We start from the raw sequence: 20,022 nt of genomic DNA, 5'->3' as shown, positions 1-20,022 counted from the left end.
TTTAAAGTTTTCTGGCTGTAGTCTGTACCTCAGCTTCCTCAGGTGTTCAACTGAGGAACAGTGACTTCCTTTGTAGATTGCTTTGGGAGCTATTAAATAAGGCACGAACAAAATAACAACTATTATTTCTTAATTAAATGGCTTGAAAATAATCCAATTGCTAGGTAACTAAAGAAAGAAAACAACATACTGAGATTTTTTTACATTTGAAAAAAGTGAAGATGTTGTCATTGAGTGTGCAGTTGCATTTTGTTGACCATGTACAATCTTATTATGCTTGGGACTAATAGAGCTCATCTTAGCTAACACTGTGACTGAAGCATCATCATTTTTGCCCTTAATTGTCTTTAGCCTATGTGGATGGAGTGATGCAAGTAATACATGAAAACTCATTGCTGGAAAAAACTTTACACTTTTTCCAATTTTTTGTTGTAGGTGGTGGTGTTTTGTTTGTTTTGGATTTTTTTTTTTTTTTTAAGAAGCAAATGGAAAAAATGCAACAGCAAAGACCTCTTTCTGTGTGATGCCTGTTAAAACCTTTTTTTCTCTCTTCCTAGGAGTATCCCTGTTTCCAATTGGAGTTGGAAACAGATATGATGAAGAGCAACTGAGGACTTTGACTGGGCCATCAGCTGCTAACAGAATCATGAAGCTTCAGAATTTTGAAGACTTATCCACTATGATCACATTGAATAGTGAATTTATCAAAAAAGTGTGCATGGGTAAGTCTAATATAGTAGCCTCATAACTGAAGCAAAATTAAAAATATTAAATGCCAAAACCAGAAAAAGTAATATATTTTAAGCAGACATTCATTTATTTGTCAATAGCAATGCTCTCCATCTAGGGAAACTTGCTACAACTCTGGCCAGTGTTTTACTTCTTTGATTTCCATGGACTGTGTGTATATAGACATTTATTACTCATATTGTTGTTATTTCTATTACAACAGCAACTATGTGTCCCCACCTCAAACCACTGTCTCATCCTGTTAGTCACTGCATAGGTTTTTACCAGCTTTACTAGGGCTTACTTACATCTCCATTAAAACAAGTGGACTTTTTTTGCAGAGCCAAGTACCACTAAGAATGAGGAAGTTGCAGAGTGTGCACAGTCCAGCTTAGAGATATCCGATCAGTCTCCACTGGGATCACTTCTGGCATTTTAAAATCTCTCCAGGCCATCAAACAGCTGCCATTTTCTAGATTTAAACAGCTGCCATTTTCTTTCTTTTCTTTGAAAATAAGCTTTTAAAAATGCATTTCTTCTTCTCACACTGTAAAATATATGATTTTCTTGCCCTAAATTGCATCGATCCAGGATATAGGATGGGGAGTAGGAATTCGAAACTGGTAACTATTTTCTTATTGCAATATGTGCTATAACCTATCAGTACTAGAGGTGAAAGTTTTGTGTTTTTATGAAATGTATAACCAGCTTTTCCAACAGCACAAAGGATATGCTCAAAAATTTCAATAATAGTATCTTATAGTAGACACCTAAATCTGAAAAATTTAGCTCTCCCTTTTGCTGATGGTAAAGCCTTTCCTATGGGGTGGGAAACTTCTTTTTTTAAAAAAGAAAAAAAAATATTCTGTGATTTTGTTTTATTTATATTTCTTACAAGCTGTAAAGTATAATTTTCCCCTCCAGACTCATACAGTTTGATTTCTTGTGTGGAGGGACTCTTACTTTATGTATGGAAGTCTACCAAAAATAATAATATTAAAAGGATTTAAAAGATTTCCAAAATGCTTTCAAAATACATTATTTATCCTGGAAAAGACAGAACATGTAGCATATATATGCTAGCATAGTATAGTATAGTACTATATAAAGAGTTTGCTAGTCAGTGTTTTAATTTCCTAAACACGTGCTTATCACATTGTCATACCATGATACTTACATGAAATTACTTTCCATATATTCTTAGGTGCATTGTGAGAGCAAATAAACATAGAAACTGCAATTCAGTGGGTGCCTTGTGAGCATCCAACTGATTATATAAAAAACTGCCTATCACTGTAATGCCTGAATGAAATGAAACTGAATTTGAGTATTCTTATTGCAGCTATTTTCACACTTATGCTAGCTGTCAACAAATCTTATATTGGGGTTACTCACTGTATTTATCTTTCTGCATTTAATAAATGTGTGTTCATGGGTGTGTACATTTTCATTACCTACTAATTACCAGAAATATTTGCAATTCATCACATGATTCAGAAGTAAGGCTGGACCCTGCCTCAGAGCTGAAACCATGATCTAAGTACCATCTGGGCAGAGCTGTATGCCAGTACAAAGATTGATGTGGAATTACAGGCTACAAATTGCTCACAGGGTATTTTGGGACCAACATCATTGCAGAAGTCAGGTAATGTTAGCAGTAACAAGGTTTATGCATTCTTTGATTTACTCTTGTACACTTTAGACAAATGCCTGCACTCTTCAGGTTGGGATTCTCATATTCTAACAAAAAAAATACTTCTTACAGCCTAAGTCACTTTTTTAAGTAAGCAACCTGTTTTTGTTGACCACCACTTTAAAAGCTGCATGAGGGAGTAAGATGGCTAAAAGATGTCTGTTTCTCTTTTAGACCCTGTCAGAGAATGTATAGATGAGGATGGAAACAGAAAGAAAGTAAGTATATTGCCTGGGTGATCCCTCTGGCTTTCAAGTGACAACGTTCATGCAGGACCATGAATACCTTCATAGATAATCTGAAACAAAAAGTGTTGGACAACATGAGGTATTAAGAATTATTTTGGAAGAGGAAAATGTTGGCTTTTGAACTGAAGGGATAATTTTGCATACAAAGGAGACTTCCTCTAATGACACCTGATCTTGCAGTGTGTTGAATACTACTGAAGGCAGTGCAGAGCCAAAACTTCTGACAGTGCGTGTCTTCCCTGACAAAGAAAAATGTATTTCCAACTCCCATTGAAAGAAATTCTGGGAAAGCTAGACGTGGCCAAAATAAAAGTGCATGTATAGAGAGAGGCAATGTCACTGTCCAGACCCTCTCTTTCTCCTAAAAATACAAGCACCTTGTCCCTATGAAAATTTTATAGGAAGATAATTATTGTATGATAGTCATGTCTCTAGGGAAAAACATCTCTTAAGTATCAAAGCTCTTAGTGTTCATTTGAAGAAAAGCATATTAATTCTGAGAAAATGCTCAGAAATTTTAGTAAACTTGTTTGATCTCTCAAGTGATCCACTCTAAGAAAGAAACAATGTAGATGTTATAAATGGCTCAGTTCTTTCTTCTCAGGTGAAATGCCATGTTTTTTGAGTGTATATGATACTTCATGCATTGAAAAATTTTAGTATTGTTTTTTTATTAATATCTGTTTTCTAGTAGGGGTCAGTTATGAATTCTACCCTAGGATTTATCTTGAATTTCCAGTACATTAAAAATATTCCTTTGATTTTTTTTCCTTGTGAAGACATGACTGTAAGGAAGGATGTGACTAATAAAGAAATGCTTATGAATTGTCTAGACACAGGAAATATATCAAAGTTGTCTTATACATTAGGCCTCAGTCAGCTGGTCAGAATACAGAAAGGCTTTAGCTAGATCAGACACTAAATATAGCCTGGTGGCTTTCATATAATCATAGAAAGGTTTGGGTTGGAAGGGACCTTCAAAGGTCATCTTGTCCAAGCACCCCACAATGAGGAGGGACATCTTCAACTAGATCAGGTTGCTCAGAGCCCTGTCCAGCTTGGCCTTGAATGTCTTCAGGGATGGGGCATCTACCACCTCTCTGGGCAACCTGTGCCAGTACTTTACCACTTTCATTGTAAAAAATTTCTTCCTCATTCTAACCTAAATCTCCCTTCTTCCAGTTTAAAACCATTACCCCTTGTCCTGTTGTAACACACCCTTATAAAAGTCTGTCTCCATCTTTCTTATAGGCTCCTTTTAGGCTTTGAGGTCGACAATCTAATTAAGAAAAAACAAAACAAAAAACACAACACAAAACAAAACTAAACTTGAAAAAATTCCATAATTAAAAAATAATCAGATCCTTGATATTTGTTCATTTGAATTGCATGTGTCCAGGTCTCTGAGATCCTAGAAGGAGATGCAGGTACATGTAGATAAGTGCTGGGTAGGCTAAACTTGAATTTCAGCCATGTCAGGTTTCTTTCGATGATAAACTTAAAGCACAATTTCCATTCTGGCTAAAAAGCTTTTGGAAGAAAAGAGACCAGTCTGCAGTCTGGGTAAAAATGAACACACTTTCAAATGGTAGCCTTTAGGAGGATTTCATGTTACTGCTTCTGTCAGACAGAAAGAATGGGTTTTAGAAGACTGCCAACATGGTAGCAATTGCCTTTTGGAGCAGGTTTTTGAGCATCTGATGGTGCCTACAGGACACCATGGAAATGCTCTGCCTCTGGTGTTCAGCACCCACACTCTGAATTCCTCTTCTGGCTCGCAGGCAGCAGCATGCCATTGTTGGCCTGCAACCCTCTTCCAGCAGAGTCCACAAATCCACAGAGATGAAGGATCAAGGCTCTTTCCTAATTCAGAAAATACAGGCTCTTACATCACATCCATAATATTCCAGGCGTTACTCAGAGAGTTACTGCAGGAGGCTCAGTTCCCCGAGCAGGATGTCTGTCATGCACCTGGAGATTGTGGGAACTGTTCTGTTGCATTTTGCAAGGATATCAGAGTTCTCAGGATCAAAACTCTATGCCTAAATCCTATCCATATCAAGTGTGATATGATTTTTTTTTTTTTTTAATTACCTCTACTGTTGAAGGAAGATTCATGGCTAAGATCACTGTTAGTAGCAGAAGGATGGAAGAACAAATGTGCTAGGGCAGGCCAAAAAGCCATCCAAGACACTGTATTATGTGGCCAAAAATATAAGAATGTACATAAGGAAAAATAGAAAAGACAAAATTCCCTGAATTGTCCTAGCCTTGAACAGTTTGTGACTTGGGGACATCCTGAGCTATGAGTGGCAGTCTGTTGTATTTGATATTGCTGGATAGTTTTCTCCTCTATGTGTTTGTTCAGTCATTCTTTGAATCCATAAAAGTTTTTAGTATTCATCATATCCAGTGGCAAGGAGTTTGAAAAGTACTAAATACAGGCTGTGTAAAGAATCAACTTGCCAAATCAACTTGCCAGCTGATGGAATATGTGAATTATTATGATAGGTTATGTGTGGTGGTTTTTTTTTTTGTTTGTTTGTTTGTTTGGTTTTTTTAATGTAGTCTTGTTCTAATTCTTTTAAGCAGGCATAAAGGTGGTAATAGAAGTGCAGGTACTTGTCTTGTAATGTAGCACTTCATCATGAAGTGATCTGTATAGTAATCTTCTGCATTTCTAGTCTATATATGATGGTAAAAACTACATTCCTAAGCTAGTAGTTTTCGTAACATGACTTTTCTAGTAGTGTTCAGTACTTCCTTTAGATAAGAGCAAACAAACAAACAATACCCAGACGAAATTAAAGGGAGCCAGCAGATGAAGCCACTTGATGTACGTGACTCACTCTCCTGCAGATGCACAGTAAGAGAAAATGTGTGCAAGTCTAGGTCTAGGTTCAGAGCTCCATCAGAGAGGAAGTCTGAGGCTTCCTCCGCTGTGTTGGCAGGCTCATTGGTTTCAGCAGACTTGTCCTTCACAATTTAGAAACCTCTGCTTTTGCTTTCCTTTCTGTCCTTTTTTTTCACTCCTATGATTTGATACCAATTGGGATTTAGGCCTTCTTTGTCTTCAGAGTGCCCGTGTTTTCCTCCGCAACAAGGATTCTTGGCTTTTTTGGATCTTTCAACTGGTATTTTTTTTAATGTGCTGTGCTTTGTTTTCCTTGTCCAGCTCTTAGATGTTTTCCAGTAGATGTCCTGTTAAGGAGTGAAATAAAAACAATTAAATATGTATGGAAACTGGAGGGTCCTTTGCCAGACTTCTACAGATATATATGTACCCTTCCAGGTGTTTCAGTGAGCTGTGGGCAAAACAACTATAATTAAAAAACATTCAGTTTCTTCCTATCTATCTAAAGATTTTTTCCATATTTAAAGATCTTCATGTTACTTTTTCACAGCTTCCCTCTAGGCTCCCAAGCATGAATAGTATTAAACCATTTTTAGGGCAAGTTGCCTTCTCAAAGTCCTGAAACGTACAGAACAGCTCCGGTAAACTGACTTGTATTTAATGTGTAAATTTTTATGACTGTGTATCTGGCAGTTCTCTTTTAGACTTGATGGTAAAATGTAGCTCAGACATACAGAACAATACTTTTACATCACTATTTTTGGTTTGCACAGTAGCGCCAAGAATAGTCTGTGAACTATGTTGTGGTTACTTAGGTGTTTTATCACTTTCCTCTTCTTTTTCATGGGAATGATGGGTACTCTGAAAAAGGGAGAATGGGAGATGACCTTGCTCCATAACAATCATCTTCTCCTCACATTACTGCTTGTGAATATCAAGCATCCAATTCATAGAATCACTGTCTTGCTTGTTAGTAGTGCTTCTCTACTCACCTCTGTAGAGACAGGTCTGGAAAGGGCTGTTTCCCACATTCAGGGTTATTCTTGGGAATGCAGACCTCAGGGCTGAACACTTAGTTTTGAAATTCATTGATCCTATTTATGTACTTTGGAGCTCTGAGAAACTGGGGCCAGAGAGCTCAGCTTTTTGCAGATATGAAACTTGAGATATTCCAGATTGTGACTACATCTATTTCTGTGTCATTTAGATGTATGTAATCCTACAAGATGAGAATATATTTTACATTTCATTTTTAATTTTACAAAACCACTATGTATATCTAACAACATTAATCTGCTAAAGGAACAATTTCCATTCAGGAAGGGAGGAATTGTTTTAAAGTTTTGGAGTTGTGGATAAAATACCTAGAGTATTCCATGGCTTTCTAGTTTGGAACAAATATTGTTAATTCCTGCTGTGCCATGACCATTTGTGCTCACAGATCTTTCTAAAATAATTTCATGGCTTATAAAAACTAAAGGCTTTGACATGTAAAGAAAAGCTAAGGGTGAATTCTTTGTTGACTATGATATCCATGTGTGCTGTAGGAAGGCTAGGCTAACAACAGATGGAGTACCAGATACTTAATTCTGCTGTAACAAAACATCTCCTGTTCTAGAACATTATATTTTGCTTGGAATTTTAGAGTCTATTTCTTATAGTGTTGCTGATTTAAACTTCCTTGTCCTCCTGAAGTACTTAATACACTTCATTTTATTATTTAATTATCCAAGGCTAGTTTGAGTAGCACTGCTTTCAGGGTCATTTTACTTGTTAGTTGTAGGATCGTGACAGCAGCCAAGTTTTGCATTTTTCTCCTCTCTGCCCATATTCTTTTCAACTGTTAAATATCCACATCTCCCTATCTAGCCTGGTGATAAATGGACATTACCAGACCAGTGCCACACTGTGACATGCTTTCCAGGAGATTACACAGTTCTGGAGAGTCACCAAATTAACTGCGAGAGGATGCCAAAACCAGTGTGTCACAGCAACCTTCCTGCTGTTAAGATTGAAGAAACTTGTGGCTGCCGATGGATGTGTCCATGTGAGTATCTACCTTTGTGTGTGTGCCTCTCCCTCCCCATCAGTTGAAATGTGTATCAGTCGTGTAATGCTGAATGTAGCCCCTCATCCATCGTACACATCAAAGATGTGTACCGAGGTGAGAGGAATTGATGCTGTATGCCAGTGGAGTTGTCATATGCAGGGACAGGAGTTGGACTTGATTATCCTTGTGTGTCCTTCCCAATGTAGGACATTCTATGATTATATGAAACAAACAGCTAGGAGCGTGAGAGTCTCACTGATGCCTGGAATGTGTGATGATATTTGCAAGTTCGAGGTCACTGAGAACTTATTTTTCACATTAGCATAGCTACAGTGTTTTATCAGAGAATCTCACGCTTGATTTCCAAAGCTGTGTGAACTGGGAAGGAGGGAGGTATGGAAGAAAACAGAAATTTATCTCAGCAAGCTGTAAGCAAGTGATGTATTCTTGGTCCATCTCCAGGCTTTAGGGTTTGGTCTGACCTCAATCATGCACATATGTTGAAGAAACAACAACCAAAAATGTTTCCTGCCTTCATCAAATCTCACACTGAGTATCTGAGCAGAAACAGTGAACACTGTGTGATTAGTGCCTTGGCTTAGATGACAGGAACAAAAACTAAGTGCATCTACTCACATTTATAAGGTGGAGGGATTCAGCCCTGATGCTGGTGATCCATTTATTATTAAAAAGAGAGATTCTTCAGGGAAATCCCACATATGTGAAGGGAAGACTTGAGGGAGGAAAAATGATGATTTCAAGCAAAAACCAAAGCTGGAGCCTCCAGATTGCCTCAGTGCCCAGACATATGCTCTGACAACAATGAAATGGTGTCAGTTTGGGGTAAAGGAGGAGCAATGTCTGGCTGCATGCACCGTGGCACAGGGCATCACTCCATGGCTGTCACAGGGAAGAGCACTTCATGGGGGAACATGGGGTAGGCTTGGCCACTGTGTCTTTTGGAACACCTCAGCCTGAGTTTGGGGACTGAGCGTTACCTCCTGTCTGTGGGAAATGCACTATAGCTATAAGCTCGATTTCCATAAAAATCAGTCAAGATATTTATTTTGAATTAAATATCCAAAAGATCAGCTCCAGTAACTCCTAAAGGGCGTAGCTATACAAAATAATGCATTTCTTTTGCCCAATCTTGCATGCTATTACAGCTAAAATTGGCAGAAATGTCCAAAACAGGAACCTGTGGGTGTTTCAGCATTTAAATCCTGTTCAGAGCCTGAATCTCTTTGGCTTTGCGTCAGCTTTGAGGACTGTACTCCCCAACATAATTCTGAAAATCTGGCTTACATCTAAAGTAACATGATTACTTTTGAAAAATAAATCAGAACCCTATATATACCTTCTTTTTAAAATGTATAATCTCAATTTAAAATATCCTTTGCCAAACTGGCTGTTTTTAGAAGAATTTCTTCAAGTCACTGTTTGGAATACCAAAGCTGGGTAGCTAGATTTTGATCTCTGAACTGTTAGACATCCAAAATTTTAACACTTCAAGTTTTCACATTTCCTAAATGTACATTTGATTATCTAAGCCCTTTAAAACTAACATTTCTGCTTTGACATAAGTATTTCAAAATTTAAAAAATAGCATAAATATTTTAGTTCAATAATCATAAATATTTTGTCATGTTTCAAAGATAATCTTAGTGATATCTACCCATAAAAAGTACATTTATAATAATTTTATCAATCCTAAATACATTGATAGCAACATGAAGGCATTACTTTTGGCATTCAAAATGTGTCTTTATGAAGATTTTCTGAAAGGATGAAATAAAAATTACTATGAGTACCATTAGCTGATTATCATGAAAAGACCCATATTTAACTTGAGATTGCTCCTGTTTAATGTGAGCAAACAATTATTTAACTCTTTATTAATTTAATGAGCCATGATACCCTGTTTTTTTTTTCTTTTCCCAACGTGGCACAGCTTGTGAGGGAAAGGTAGTGAGATTTTTTTATGTTACAGGAGTCAGTTAAAAAAACCTCAACCCCATCTAGTTGATCAACTACCCATGTGTAGAATACTCTTTTTTCAATGACTACTTAGCAAAACCGGGATGATGCTGTATCAACTAAAGCAACATCCATAGTTGGTGGGAAGGCTAATTCTGATGCCATATGTGCTGAGGTCAGAGCCAAAATAAACTTTAGAAATAGACATAGCAAAGTAGGTGCTTATTAGGAGGTGAGTGTATTCCAGTATCTATCTGTTTTTGCTGGTCAGGCAATCTGTGCTGCAGGAGCATGGCAGTGCGTGTTTAACTGCTCTCATGATTCAGCAGAGTAGTATTCAGTTATTCAGAGAGCTAAAACATACTTGGAAATTATTGACTGGCAGTTCAGATGATATGATAAATGCTTTTGCAAAGGGGGAGTGCTTGAAAAAGTGTTCTTATGTCATATAACTGGATTCAGAGAAGAGATCAGGAGTTACACCATAAACGTGATTGCTTGCTGAACTAGTTAAAAATTTTATAACAACATGATTTCCAATGTGTGATTCATGGCTACTGGGTGGTTTTGGATTACGTGTAAATGGACAAACAGGCTGCATTAATACTTTTTTTTTTCTACAGAACAGCTCTGAAAAAATTTAAAATATTCCTATTATCCTTAGAATTGTTTTGTTGCTAACTTGCTTCATTGTTGTTTATACATTAACTTTATAAGCAGGTACAGTAAAATATCTGAAAATGTTCTAGTGCTCCAAAGGGATGTATCTCTTGATAATTCAGTGCCTCACAGTAGACAAGATAGGCTTGATAGGCTTATTTTTTTATTTTAGTTTAGTTTAGTTTAGGTTTTTTTTTTTTTTTTTTAAGCAGAAGTTACTGCTTGCTATTTTTCCTGGGAAATTGAGTTTGAAAGTCAATGCATGGGAAACAGGTTATTCTCAAATCTCAGTTAGAAACCAAGTAGCTGAACTACTAACAATGAGAATTTTCTTCCTACATATTTATCTGACATTGCTTTTATTGTCCTTATTCTCTTTAAGCAAAGATTTCAAAAACATATGAATTAGATGCATCTTTCTGCTCAGGTTTTGTTTTGATACTTGTGAGATTATAATTGTCCTTGCTTTCCAGTTTGTGAAGACAAGGAAGTATTTATAACCTAATGACCAGGACACTGAGCTGTCAGTTGACCACTGATTTATCCTGTGCACTTTATTTCTCTGCCCTTTTCGTAGTTCCCATTAAAAAAAAAAAGTCCACTGGTATCAACTTGTGACGTGTCTGATAAGAATGAAATAGTGTTATTTTATTTCAATTGTAATACTGTACAGAATAAAATGCAATGCCATAACAAAAATGCAATACAAAATTTTAAAAATAACTATGTTACAGTTTTTCTACAAATAGGGAAGTGATTTTCCCTGCTTTTATTTTTCACATTAATTTTCTTAATAAATCATGTTTGATGCAAGTAAATTTCATGCAAAGGGATTTTCTTTGAGTTTATCCAAATATTTTGAAATAGTAATTACTCCAGAAAAAGATACTACAAAAAAAACAAAAGCATGTAATGAAGTATTTACCAAAGTTTCTTGTCAAGGATTTGCAGCAGAATTTGCATTTTATTACCTTTCTAGTTTATTCATTTTATTGTTTCCACATGACCATAATGACTGTAAAGAAATCGTCTAACTGGAATGAAAATGAATGCCTATTAGGCTTTCTTTTTTTTAACATTGATTTACAGGTGTCTGTATAGGAAGTTCATCTCGACATATTGTCACTTTTGATGGGCTGAATTTTAAGCTGACTGGCAACTGCTCCTACACCTTGTTTCGTGATGTGCAACATGATGTTGAAGTTCTCCTGCATGAAGGACCATGCAGAGCAACACCAAAGATGAACTGTATGGACTCCATTGAAGTGAAACATCGTGGTGTATCTGTTCAGCTCTTCAGTGACATGACAGTAAGCTAAATACAATTAAGTGATCCATGCATTGTCTGCTTATATTATAGAATTCAGGTTATGAGGAAAAATTTTTTCCCTTAATCCAGTTTCTGTTCTCCTTGCAGCCTATTCTTAGGCTTCTGAGCAAACAACTCTTTTCCATTTCATTATACAATCTATAGTCACATAATGGGTCTCACACGTTTATCCTCTTGTTCTCCCTGTTGCGCTGGTGTGACAATGTCAAGAATGTGGGGTTTGGCAATGTCTCCCTTACACTTCTTCCAGAAAGGCAGGGATTATAGACAGGACATACTGCATGCTGATTCTCCTGTTTTGGCCGGCAGCCTTTACACAGTGTTCTAATCTGGTGCATGGAAGAACAGTCTGTTCTTCACAAATCTATGCATGACTGGCTAGTTGAAGAGTTATGGAGTTGGTTCTTACCTTGTATGCAGATGGACCTCAGCATCAGAAGAAAGGCCAATTTAGTATGCATCACATCTATTTTATACGCAGAGAAGTATTGAAATACAATATGACACATTTTTCAGTCTCTGGGTTCCTCAGACATACAGCAGTTGGCTAGTCTGCAAAGATGATCTCTTCTAACTCATGTAGCAAAATAGGATGGATCAAAACACCTGCACCCAGTTCTGCATGGTGATGGACCATCTTGAGTTTCACTGAGGATTACTAATAACCAGGGTCTGTAGGCAGTATTTTAAATTCCTGGTGTTAGATTGCTGGTCTGTAAATACGTGATGATTAAGAAATGCACCCATATAGGAAAATGTTGAAAGAGTTTTTCATATAGTACAGAGAATGAAGGTCAATTAATTCTGTACTTTTTTTAGACTCAATAGAAAGGTTCAGCTTGCAAAACTGCTTCTTACATCCAGATTCAGTCAGATCTTTGAGTACTTGTGAAGCGAAAATGTATTTCAATTGTAAGATTGGGTTGATTTTAACTGCTTGCTAGCATTGATGTGATGATCTTGCCTTTTTGAAAACAGGTGACTGTTAGTGGTGAAAGGGTTCATATCCCCTATTCTGGCAGCTTGTTTGAAGTCACTGTCTACGGAGCAATAATGCATGAAATCAGGTTCTCCCATCTTGGACATAATCTCACATTTACTCCACGAAACAATGAGTTTATTCTTAAGCTTAATTCAAAGAGCTTTTCTTCAGGAACACAAGGGCTTTGTGGTAAGTTTGAACAATAGTAGTTTTAACAGCTTCCTACTTGGGCTTGAACTACTATTTGTATTGTCTCTCATTTTACTTATTTCACATTATCTTTTCAAGAAGACTTTTTTTTTTAAAAAAAAAAAAAATAGACAAGGGTTTAACTTTGAGTTCTTACATTTCTTACATATGCATTTCTGTGAGAGCCATGACTTATGCTTGCAGTGAAGGTGAAAAGTTTTTGATGGGTATCACTGCCTGGGAGTATTAATTCTATCGTATAATCTATCTACTGTATAGCTTATATCTCTGTGGCATAACCTGTATTTCCTATACTAAGGAAAAAGGAAACCAGATCCAGGGTCTTTATGTCTTTGTTGATAACAGCTATAAGGTAGATAGTTCATTACTCTTCTCCTTGGCAATCACCGAGCAGCCTCAGCCAGGTCTGTTTGTCCCGTGCCTGTTTTCTCTGGGTTTATATTTTTGGTGACTGTATTCAGACTTTTTATTTTCCTTTTGCTTACCCTCCTAGGGGTGTGTGACCAGAACCACGTCAATGACTTCACATTACGTGATGGCTCTGTCACTGCTGACAGCAGTGTGTTTATCCAGAACTGGACAGTGGAAGACCCAGGGAAGATCTGTGAAATCCGGAGAGAAGACAGATGCTCTGAGCATGCAACAAACTACTGCCACCTTCTGCTCTCTGATTGGTTTGCAGACTGCCACGCGGTAATCCCCCCCAACATATTTTATGAGGCTTGTGCAGAGAGCAGCTGCTATGAGGATGAAGCCTGTGAGATGATAACTTCCTACGCTCATGTCTGCAGGGAAAATGGGGTCTGCGTAGACTGGAGGACACCTGAGTTTTGTCGTAAGGGTTTTACTCTGTGTTAAAACTGATAAAGAAACTGTCTTATGTGGTGATGATGGTGACAATGACCACCAGTGCAATATTTATTTTTCAATACCATGTAATGGGGCAGAAGTTCCAGATCATGTTTCCCATAGAAGTCATATCGCACATCTGATATCTAGTTTGTTGTCCACTAATTGCATACTATGGAAAAAGTGTTTATTGGTAAACTGCTAACAAATAAAATATGAGACAGTTATGCAAGGCTAGAGGGATAACCTATGAAATAAAAATATCATGAAAGCTGCGCACAGGTAAACACAGTTATGTGACAGTACCTGACTCTGCATCCACCAAGCTACTGAGGGGTCAGGTTTGGACCAAGAGTCTGCTCTGATTCTGCCAGACAGTTTTAGCTGCAGATATCATTGCTTTGGTAGAGACATTGAAAAATCTGTGCAAGGCAGACAGGGAAACTCATAATTTGGACTAGTAAAACCTCTTCCCAGCCTGTCACTGTCACAGATGAACATAATGGCACAAAAGACGACTTTTCACTGTAAGTCTCGCAATTCCCCACATTCCAACCAAAGCGTAAACCTTTAAGACCATGATGGAAGAACCAGTGTGATTTTAAGTTTCTACTGCAGTGACAGATGGGGAAATGGCCACTCTCTGTGGCGTCTTCTTGCTGATACATGTCAGCTACACTGATCAAACCAGCTGTAATTTGCTTTGCAAATCTGTTTCTACTTCTAGTTGTGTTTTGGAAGTGAAACGTTTGTGCTGTGAGAAAGCAGTATAGCATGATATGAGTTTTGCAAATTACCCAAAGCCCAATAGAAGCAGGACAAACATGCTAGTGCTAGATTCTGATGGTTGTTGCTTTATATGCCTACTCCCCTAAATACTTACGAACACAAGAAGTTCTTCCCTATCTTCCTGTTTGTTTGGTTTGGTTGTTTGTTTTTGTTTTGTTTATTTGTTCTTCTTCCCTTTTATGAGGCATACCCAAAGCTCTGCCAAAAAATGCAGCATATAGATAAGTACAAATAATTAACTCTTGAGGTGGCTTATTCAACACTTTATCCTGTTAGCCTGTCTGAAGTGATTGTTACAGACATTCAGATATTGACTCATAGTGTTTCTGGTTTAGTCAAGAATCTGAAATGTGTATGCCTGTAGGCATTTTCTTTCCCAACTAGCTGCCCATACACTGTCTTGATATCCCAGTTTAATCAGTTCTTGTTGTCTTGCTTTCTTTCTCTCTTGCTACACAGATAATTTTTATTTTGAAAGTGAAGAACCAGCATCCTAAAGACATGATACCACAAAAACTCAGTACACATTTTGGTTTTATTTATGATTTAATTCAGACTAAGGGAATGGTAGGATAGGAAGTCAAGAACATGAATGTTAGTTTGGCCCTGAGCCTCCAATTAGTGTCAAGCATCTTCCCAAGATAGGTTACTGAAGAACATGCTACTGTTGCAGATTGAATCTTTCAAGTAACAACACAGTCTGTTTGGAGTATAGTCCTAGAAAACAGAGGGAGAACATTGCCACACATTTTCCAAATTTAGTACTTCAGTCAGACTTTGCAAATGATAATGTCCAAGGCTGAATGTCGGCAGAGTACCTTAATAACTCTGCAGTTTTCAAATTCCCATCGTGTTACAGAGCATGTACAAGGATAGACAAAGAGTTGCCCATTTTAACGCTAGTTGCATAAAACAGTCGTTCATGTCCTGGCAACAGCATCATTGCCAGCATTCTGACTGTAAGCAGGTGCACATGTGCAACTGCCAAAAATAAAATGGCCAATTACAGGGACATTATACAGGTTACTTTAATGACTAAATAGACAGTTCAGCCTAGTTCAGTTTAGTGCCATGATCTAATAAATGGACTAGAGTTGGACCAAAGGTTGGACTCGATGATCTCTGAGGTCTTTTCTAACCCAGTCGATTCTGTGATTCTGTGAATCACTCTACAACTACATGTTTAATAACAATGGTATGGTTTTGGAATACTTGTTCTTCTTCCCCCATTCCAGTGAAAAGGTGTTATTTTTGTAGAGTTTGATTTTGGTTTTTTTCATGCCATATTGGGACATTTCAAGCAGTACAAGTCCATCCTGACTGCTCTGCCCTGATGGATGAGTATACTCACTGGAATATCTGATAAAAAGAGGGCCAGTTCCCCATCCCATGCCAGTTCCACTGCCTGAGCTTTCCTTGGTCCTTTTTGGGAGGGTGTATGTGTGATGTGTGGTATCCGGTAGACTCCAGCTTTGTGTCAATGGATAGAAGGAAATTTTACACTGAAGTGAGAATGCATAGTGAGATTTTTTTTTTTTTTTTTTTTTAATTTCCATCCATGCCCCAAGACCCCACACTTAGTAGACTTAAATTGTGGCAGCCTGTAGCTTCTCCTGATAGCCATGTAACGCTGAGGCATAGAATATGCATCTCTAGAGCAGGTTCACCCCACAGTGAATGCCTGCTAAATAGAGTCTCCACTTCAGTGAGAGTACAGGCTTTATCTTAATATGAAGATCATACGGATTTCTAACAAATCACTGCATTAGTAATATCAACACATGCAAGGATTCAGCTCTGTGTGGAGAGAAAGCTTTATTCACATGGAAATGGGATTGTTTATATAGTGATTAATGAATGGACTGAGATACATTCATTCTGTGCTTACAAAAGAAATGGCAGCTCATGTGGAGATGCCAAGTCACCTTTGAACTGTGTAGCTCAAGTAATCGTAGCAATCAGCAAATTTTGCTTAGAAAGCAGAAACACTCAGAAGATAAATGACAGCTGCAACAGGAGCAGTTGTTAATTTTCATATGCTGATGTTTCCATGAGTGCTTCTCAGCAGCTCTTTAAGCTCATTCAGTGCATTGCGGACATGCCCTCTAGGTACTTGCCAATACTAGCTTGCATGTGAATTACATTTAGATAGGTAGTTGATGCTTTCATGGTATATGAATCAAACTGCTAGTTGGGACTGCCCAGTAAAGCTGTGGGTCTTTGAGGAGGATGTGGATGGAACTCAGCAGCTGCAGGTACTTTTGGAAAAGTATTTCATTTGGAAACAATGTTTTTCATGGGCCATTCTGGTTGTTGAAGTGTTTTCTGTCTTTCATGGGATTGTTTTGCAGGGCCAGGTTAGAAAGCAAATGCGTAACAGGCTGTGCCTGCTCCACTGAGGAGCAGTGGCATCTGGCAGAGAAGCAAGAACAAAGACCAGGAGGAGGAGAGAGATGGGATACACGAAACCTTTAAACCACTTCTGCTAGTAAAGTATTTGTTTATTGGAGCTACACTCAGATTATCCACTCCTGTTCATTCTCTGTGTAAGCAAGGCATGCTGCTGATCATAGCAGCTGAAGGATTTAAACCATGTCTTAGAACTCAACAGTAAGGGGGTGGCTTTACAACTGCCTTCAGCTCATCTGGGACAGTTTTTCTCTTCCTCCTCCAGTCATGCATTCCCATACTTCTTGCTGTTCTGGCAGTAGTCTTCACATGCTACTTGGTGAGCTGTGAAAACTGGCTATAAAAGGAAAAAAGGGACAGCAGGAAAGAGCAGCTGAGGTGAGGAGATCGAGTAAGAGAGGGAACTGCCCCTTTTATTGGCAGCACTGACCTTAGTTGGTTTAATGCGGCCTTGAAAACACTCCCAAGAACACTGGAAAAACCCTTCTAGATATATTACTTTGGGTAAAGAGGATTGTTAAAGGAGATTTAAGAAAACCTTGTCTGAGCAATGCAGGGAGGTTGACTGGCAGCTGATGAGCTATTTGCTCTGGTGTATTATGCACTTCAGCTTCATTGGCACTGGGGTTTTAGCTGTCCTCTTGGCTGCACATGGCAGTACAGTGAGGCAAAAGGCAAGCCAGCAGTATGTGACCTCGGAAGCTAGATAGCGAGCTGCTAAATTGTGCTACTGATACTACTGATAAAAAGGACTGGAATGGTCACCTGGAAGGACATGTTCCTTTTTCCATGTATCACAAGTCTGAAAAACACTCCCCTAAATATCTACTTAGTACTGTAACCAAGGATGCTTTGTCTTACCTGTTTGGGCCTCAAATTCAGAGTGAATGCCATTGCATACTATCACTAGATCATAGTAGTTTATTTTATTTTGATGGACTTGCGCCTTCTGTAGACCCTCATAGGGGTTATTTTCTCTCAACCAGTATCTACTAGGAATGACTACTGTAATTTAATGGAAAAATAAGCAGTCAAAAAAATGACAATACCTCAATATGCCAGGTGACCCTTTGAAATGTACTATCATAGGTTTCTGGGAAACTTTTTGTTTCTCCTCAGGTTTTCTTTTACTATTCTATTTCCTGTTTACAAGAAAAGGTCATTTTTTTAATTTTTTTTTTTTAATGGAGCCCACAAGCTTGAGATTACAATACAAATAAGTGACCAAGTAGCATCATACAGGCTAGTATTTGACATAATTTCTTTTGAAACTAATTTGGCTGAAGAGTTACTCTTCTATTACTTGGGTTTCAGCCTTACCTCCCCTTTTTCTAGTACCCACAGTCTTTCCCTTTTTATTCAGAAGCAATAAGAATTTTAAGTGAGCATTGAAATAGGCAGCCAGAAGGATGGCTTGTTGAAATATTTTTTTCTGAGGCTGACTGGGGAGTCCTTAATGCCTCCTCACATTCCATACACCTGCCAGAAATTTCCATACAAAAAGCAGAGTTACCTGTAAGTCATGCCGAATGTAGCCAGATCTCTGGAGCAAAAGGACAATAATATGTCAGAGATGGCTTTATGAAAAAATGTTCAGGATGGTTTTCCGTTGATGGAGTTTATCCCATCTCTTGACACTGCCTATGCACATCTCATTCCCATGACCCCAAAGACGGAGGTGACTTACAAACAAGCACGTTCACACTATAACCACCTCATTTCTACTTTCCTCGAAAAAACTTTGCTGATTTACATGGGCTTTTTGATAGCATATCTGAAGGCCAGTGCACAGTTCTTCATTGCATTTTTCACACACCCGGCTCCTTAATGCCAGTCAAAAGAGGATGAAGGAAAAGGGGCTACATGCTACATGAAGTATGTTAGAGACTTAAACATTGGCATTGATTCTGCATGGCAACTGTCCAGGTTCTATGCTGATGTACATCAGCATTAAACTCTAAAATAAATTAATCTGATTTTGTGCAGAGAAGGTTTACTAGATTTGCCTTAGGGCTACTGGCAGGTAAGCAAGATGAAAACCAGTGTGCTGAGTATTTTTACTGACACTGGAATAAAAAAGTAGATGACACACTACCTTAACAGTTGCTGTGAATGTATTTTCACTCATTAGAACTGATGTGAGACAATCACAGGCAATAAGCACTGGTTCTTACTGTAGTCATCTGGTTTACAGAACTGTTTCTGGGGATGAGTTTTTCTGGAAAACATCTAAGTAGCTGTTAGTAGAGGTTTATAAACAGGCAATTTCTCCTATTTTACTTGGATAGACCTTTTTGTGGTTTTGGAATCAAACCAAAGCATTTTGTGGTGGGACTAGACTCTCTATCAAGTTCCTGTGGCTTTTCAAATTCCTCTCTATCTGCTGAATTATGATGGCTAGCCACACATACAATCATAGACTCCAACACACCAGAAATAATCAGCATTTCAGCATGGCTTGAAACAGAAAAGGGTTAATGTTAAAGGTTTTTATTCTCTGTTTCCTTTGGGTAACTAGGGTGTGTGTAGGCACTTCAGCTGATGAACACTTGCTTGATTGAGAGATTAGATCTTCATTTGGTAATTTCCTTACAGTGTTTTTTTCAGACAACTGAAAAAAAAAAAAAACGAACAAAAAACAAACCAAAACCCTCGCAGCAGTCACAAACTGGGAAATAAGAAAAACTTCTCCTAATTGAAGCTATAGAGAAAAATAAAGTAGACTTGAGGGAGCGCACAGTCTGGAAGCTGTATCTATAGGTTTCTTGAGTAGTTATAGCCTTAGTTTTATGTGTCCTTTTAGAGACAATACTCTCAGTGTTGTGAATTCATCAGTAAAAATTTATGTGTTGGCTTAGGGAGGAACATAACTTTCCTTCGTTCAGTTAATTCCATTAATAAGGCAATTCAGTTAATAAGGTGCAAAAATCCAGCAGGTTCAGTTTTGAAGTATCAAACTGTTCTTTTTGTTGGCTTTTTTAGTTGCTTGGGAACACTGCTGCCTATCAAGTTGTCAAAAAAATCTCTGTTCAATGCTTGAGTCTGTCCTGGATATCTCCTAACCATGTGCTGTTATCAGTGCTTCTCTAATACATGTAAGGGTGGTTCTAAATTTTTATGTTTCCCAGTGCTGAAAACAGAGTTAGGCTATATGTTAGCTCATGTAAGCCATTGTGTCATTATCAGTTTAAGTCACACTTTGCTGATTCATGGGACCTGAAAATGTGGCTTGATGTTTTCTT

The 20,022-nt window shown here is 37.9% G+C and overlaps 1 protein-coding gene across 2 annotated transcripts in view; it reads left to right on the top strand.

The window, feature by feature from the left end:
- Positions 1-20,022, top strand: part of VWF (von Willebrand factor) — a 145,394-nt gene that overhangs the window by 88,143 nt on the left and 37,229 nt on the right. For both annotated transcript variants that reach the window (XM_082043657.1, XM_082043658.1), the window contains 6 exons: positions 558-722; positions 2,597-2,640; positions 7,394-7,571; positions 11,301-11,521; positions 12,520-12,712; positions 13,227-13,568. In XM_082043657.1, the coding sequence (XP_081899783.1) occupies positions 558-722; positions 2,597-2,640; positions 7,394-7,571; positions 11,301-11,521; positions 12,520-12,712; positions 13,227-13,568 (1,143 nt within the window). The remainder of the gene's footprint in view (positions 1-557; positions 723-2,596; positions 2,641-7,393; positions 7,572-11,300; positions 11,522-12,519; positions 12,713-13,226; positions 13,569-20,022) is intronic.

Source organism: Streptopelia decaocto (assembly GCF_964273445.1).
Source record: "Streptopelia decaocto genome assembly, chromosome: 1".
In the NCBI taxonomy this organism is placed as follows: Eukaryota; Metazoa; Chordata; class Aves; order Columbiformes; family Columbidae; genus Streptopelia; species Streptopelia decaocto.
The sequence above is the reverse complement of the archived record's forward strand: the minus strand, read 5'-3'. Positions and strand labels throughout refer to the sequence as shown.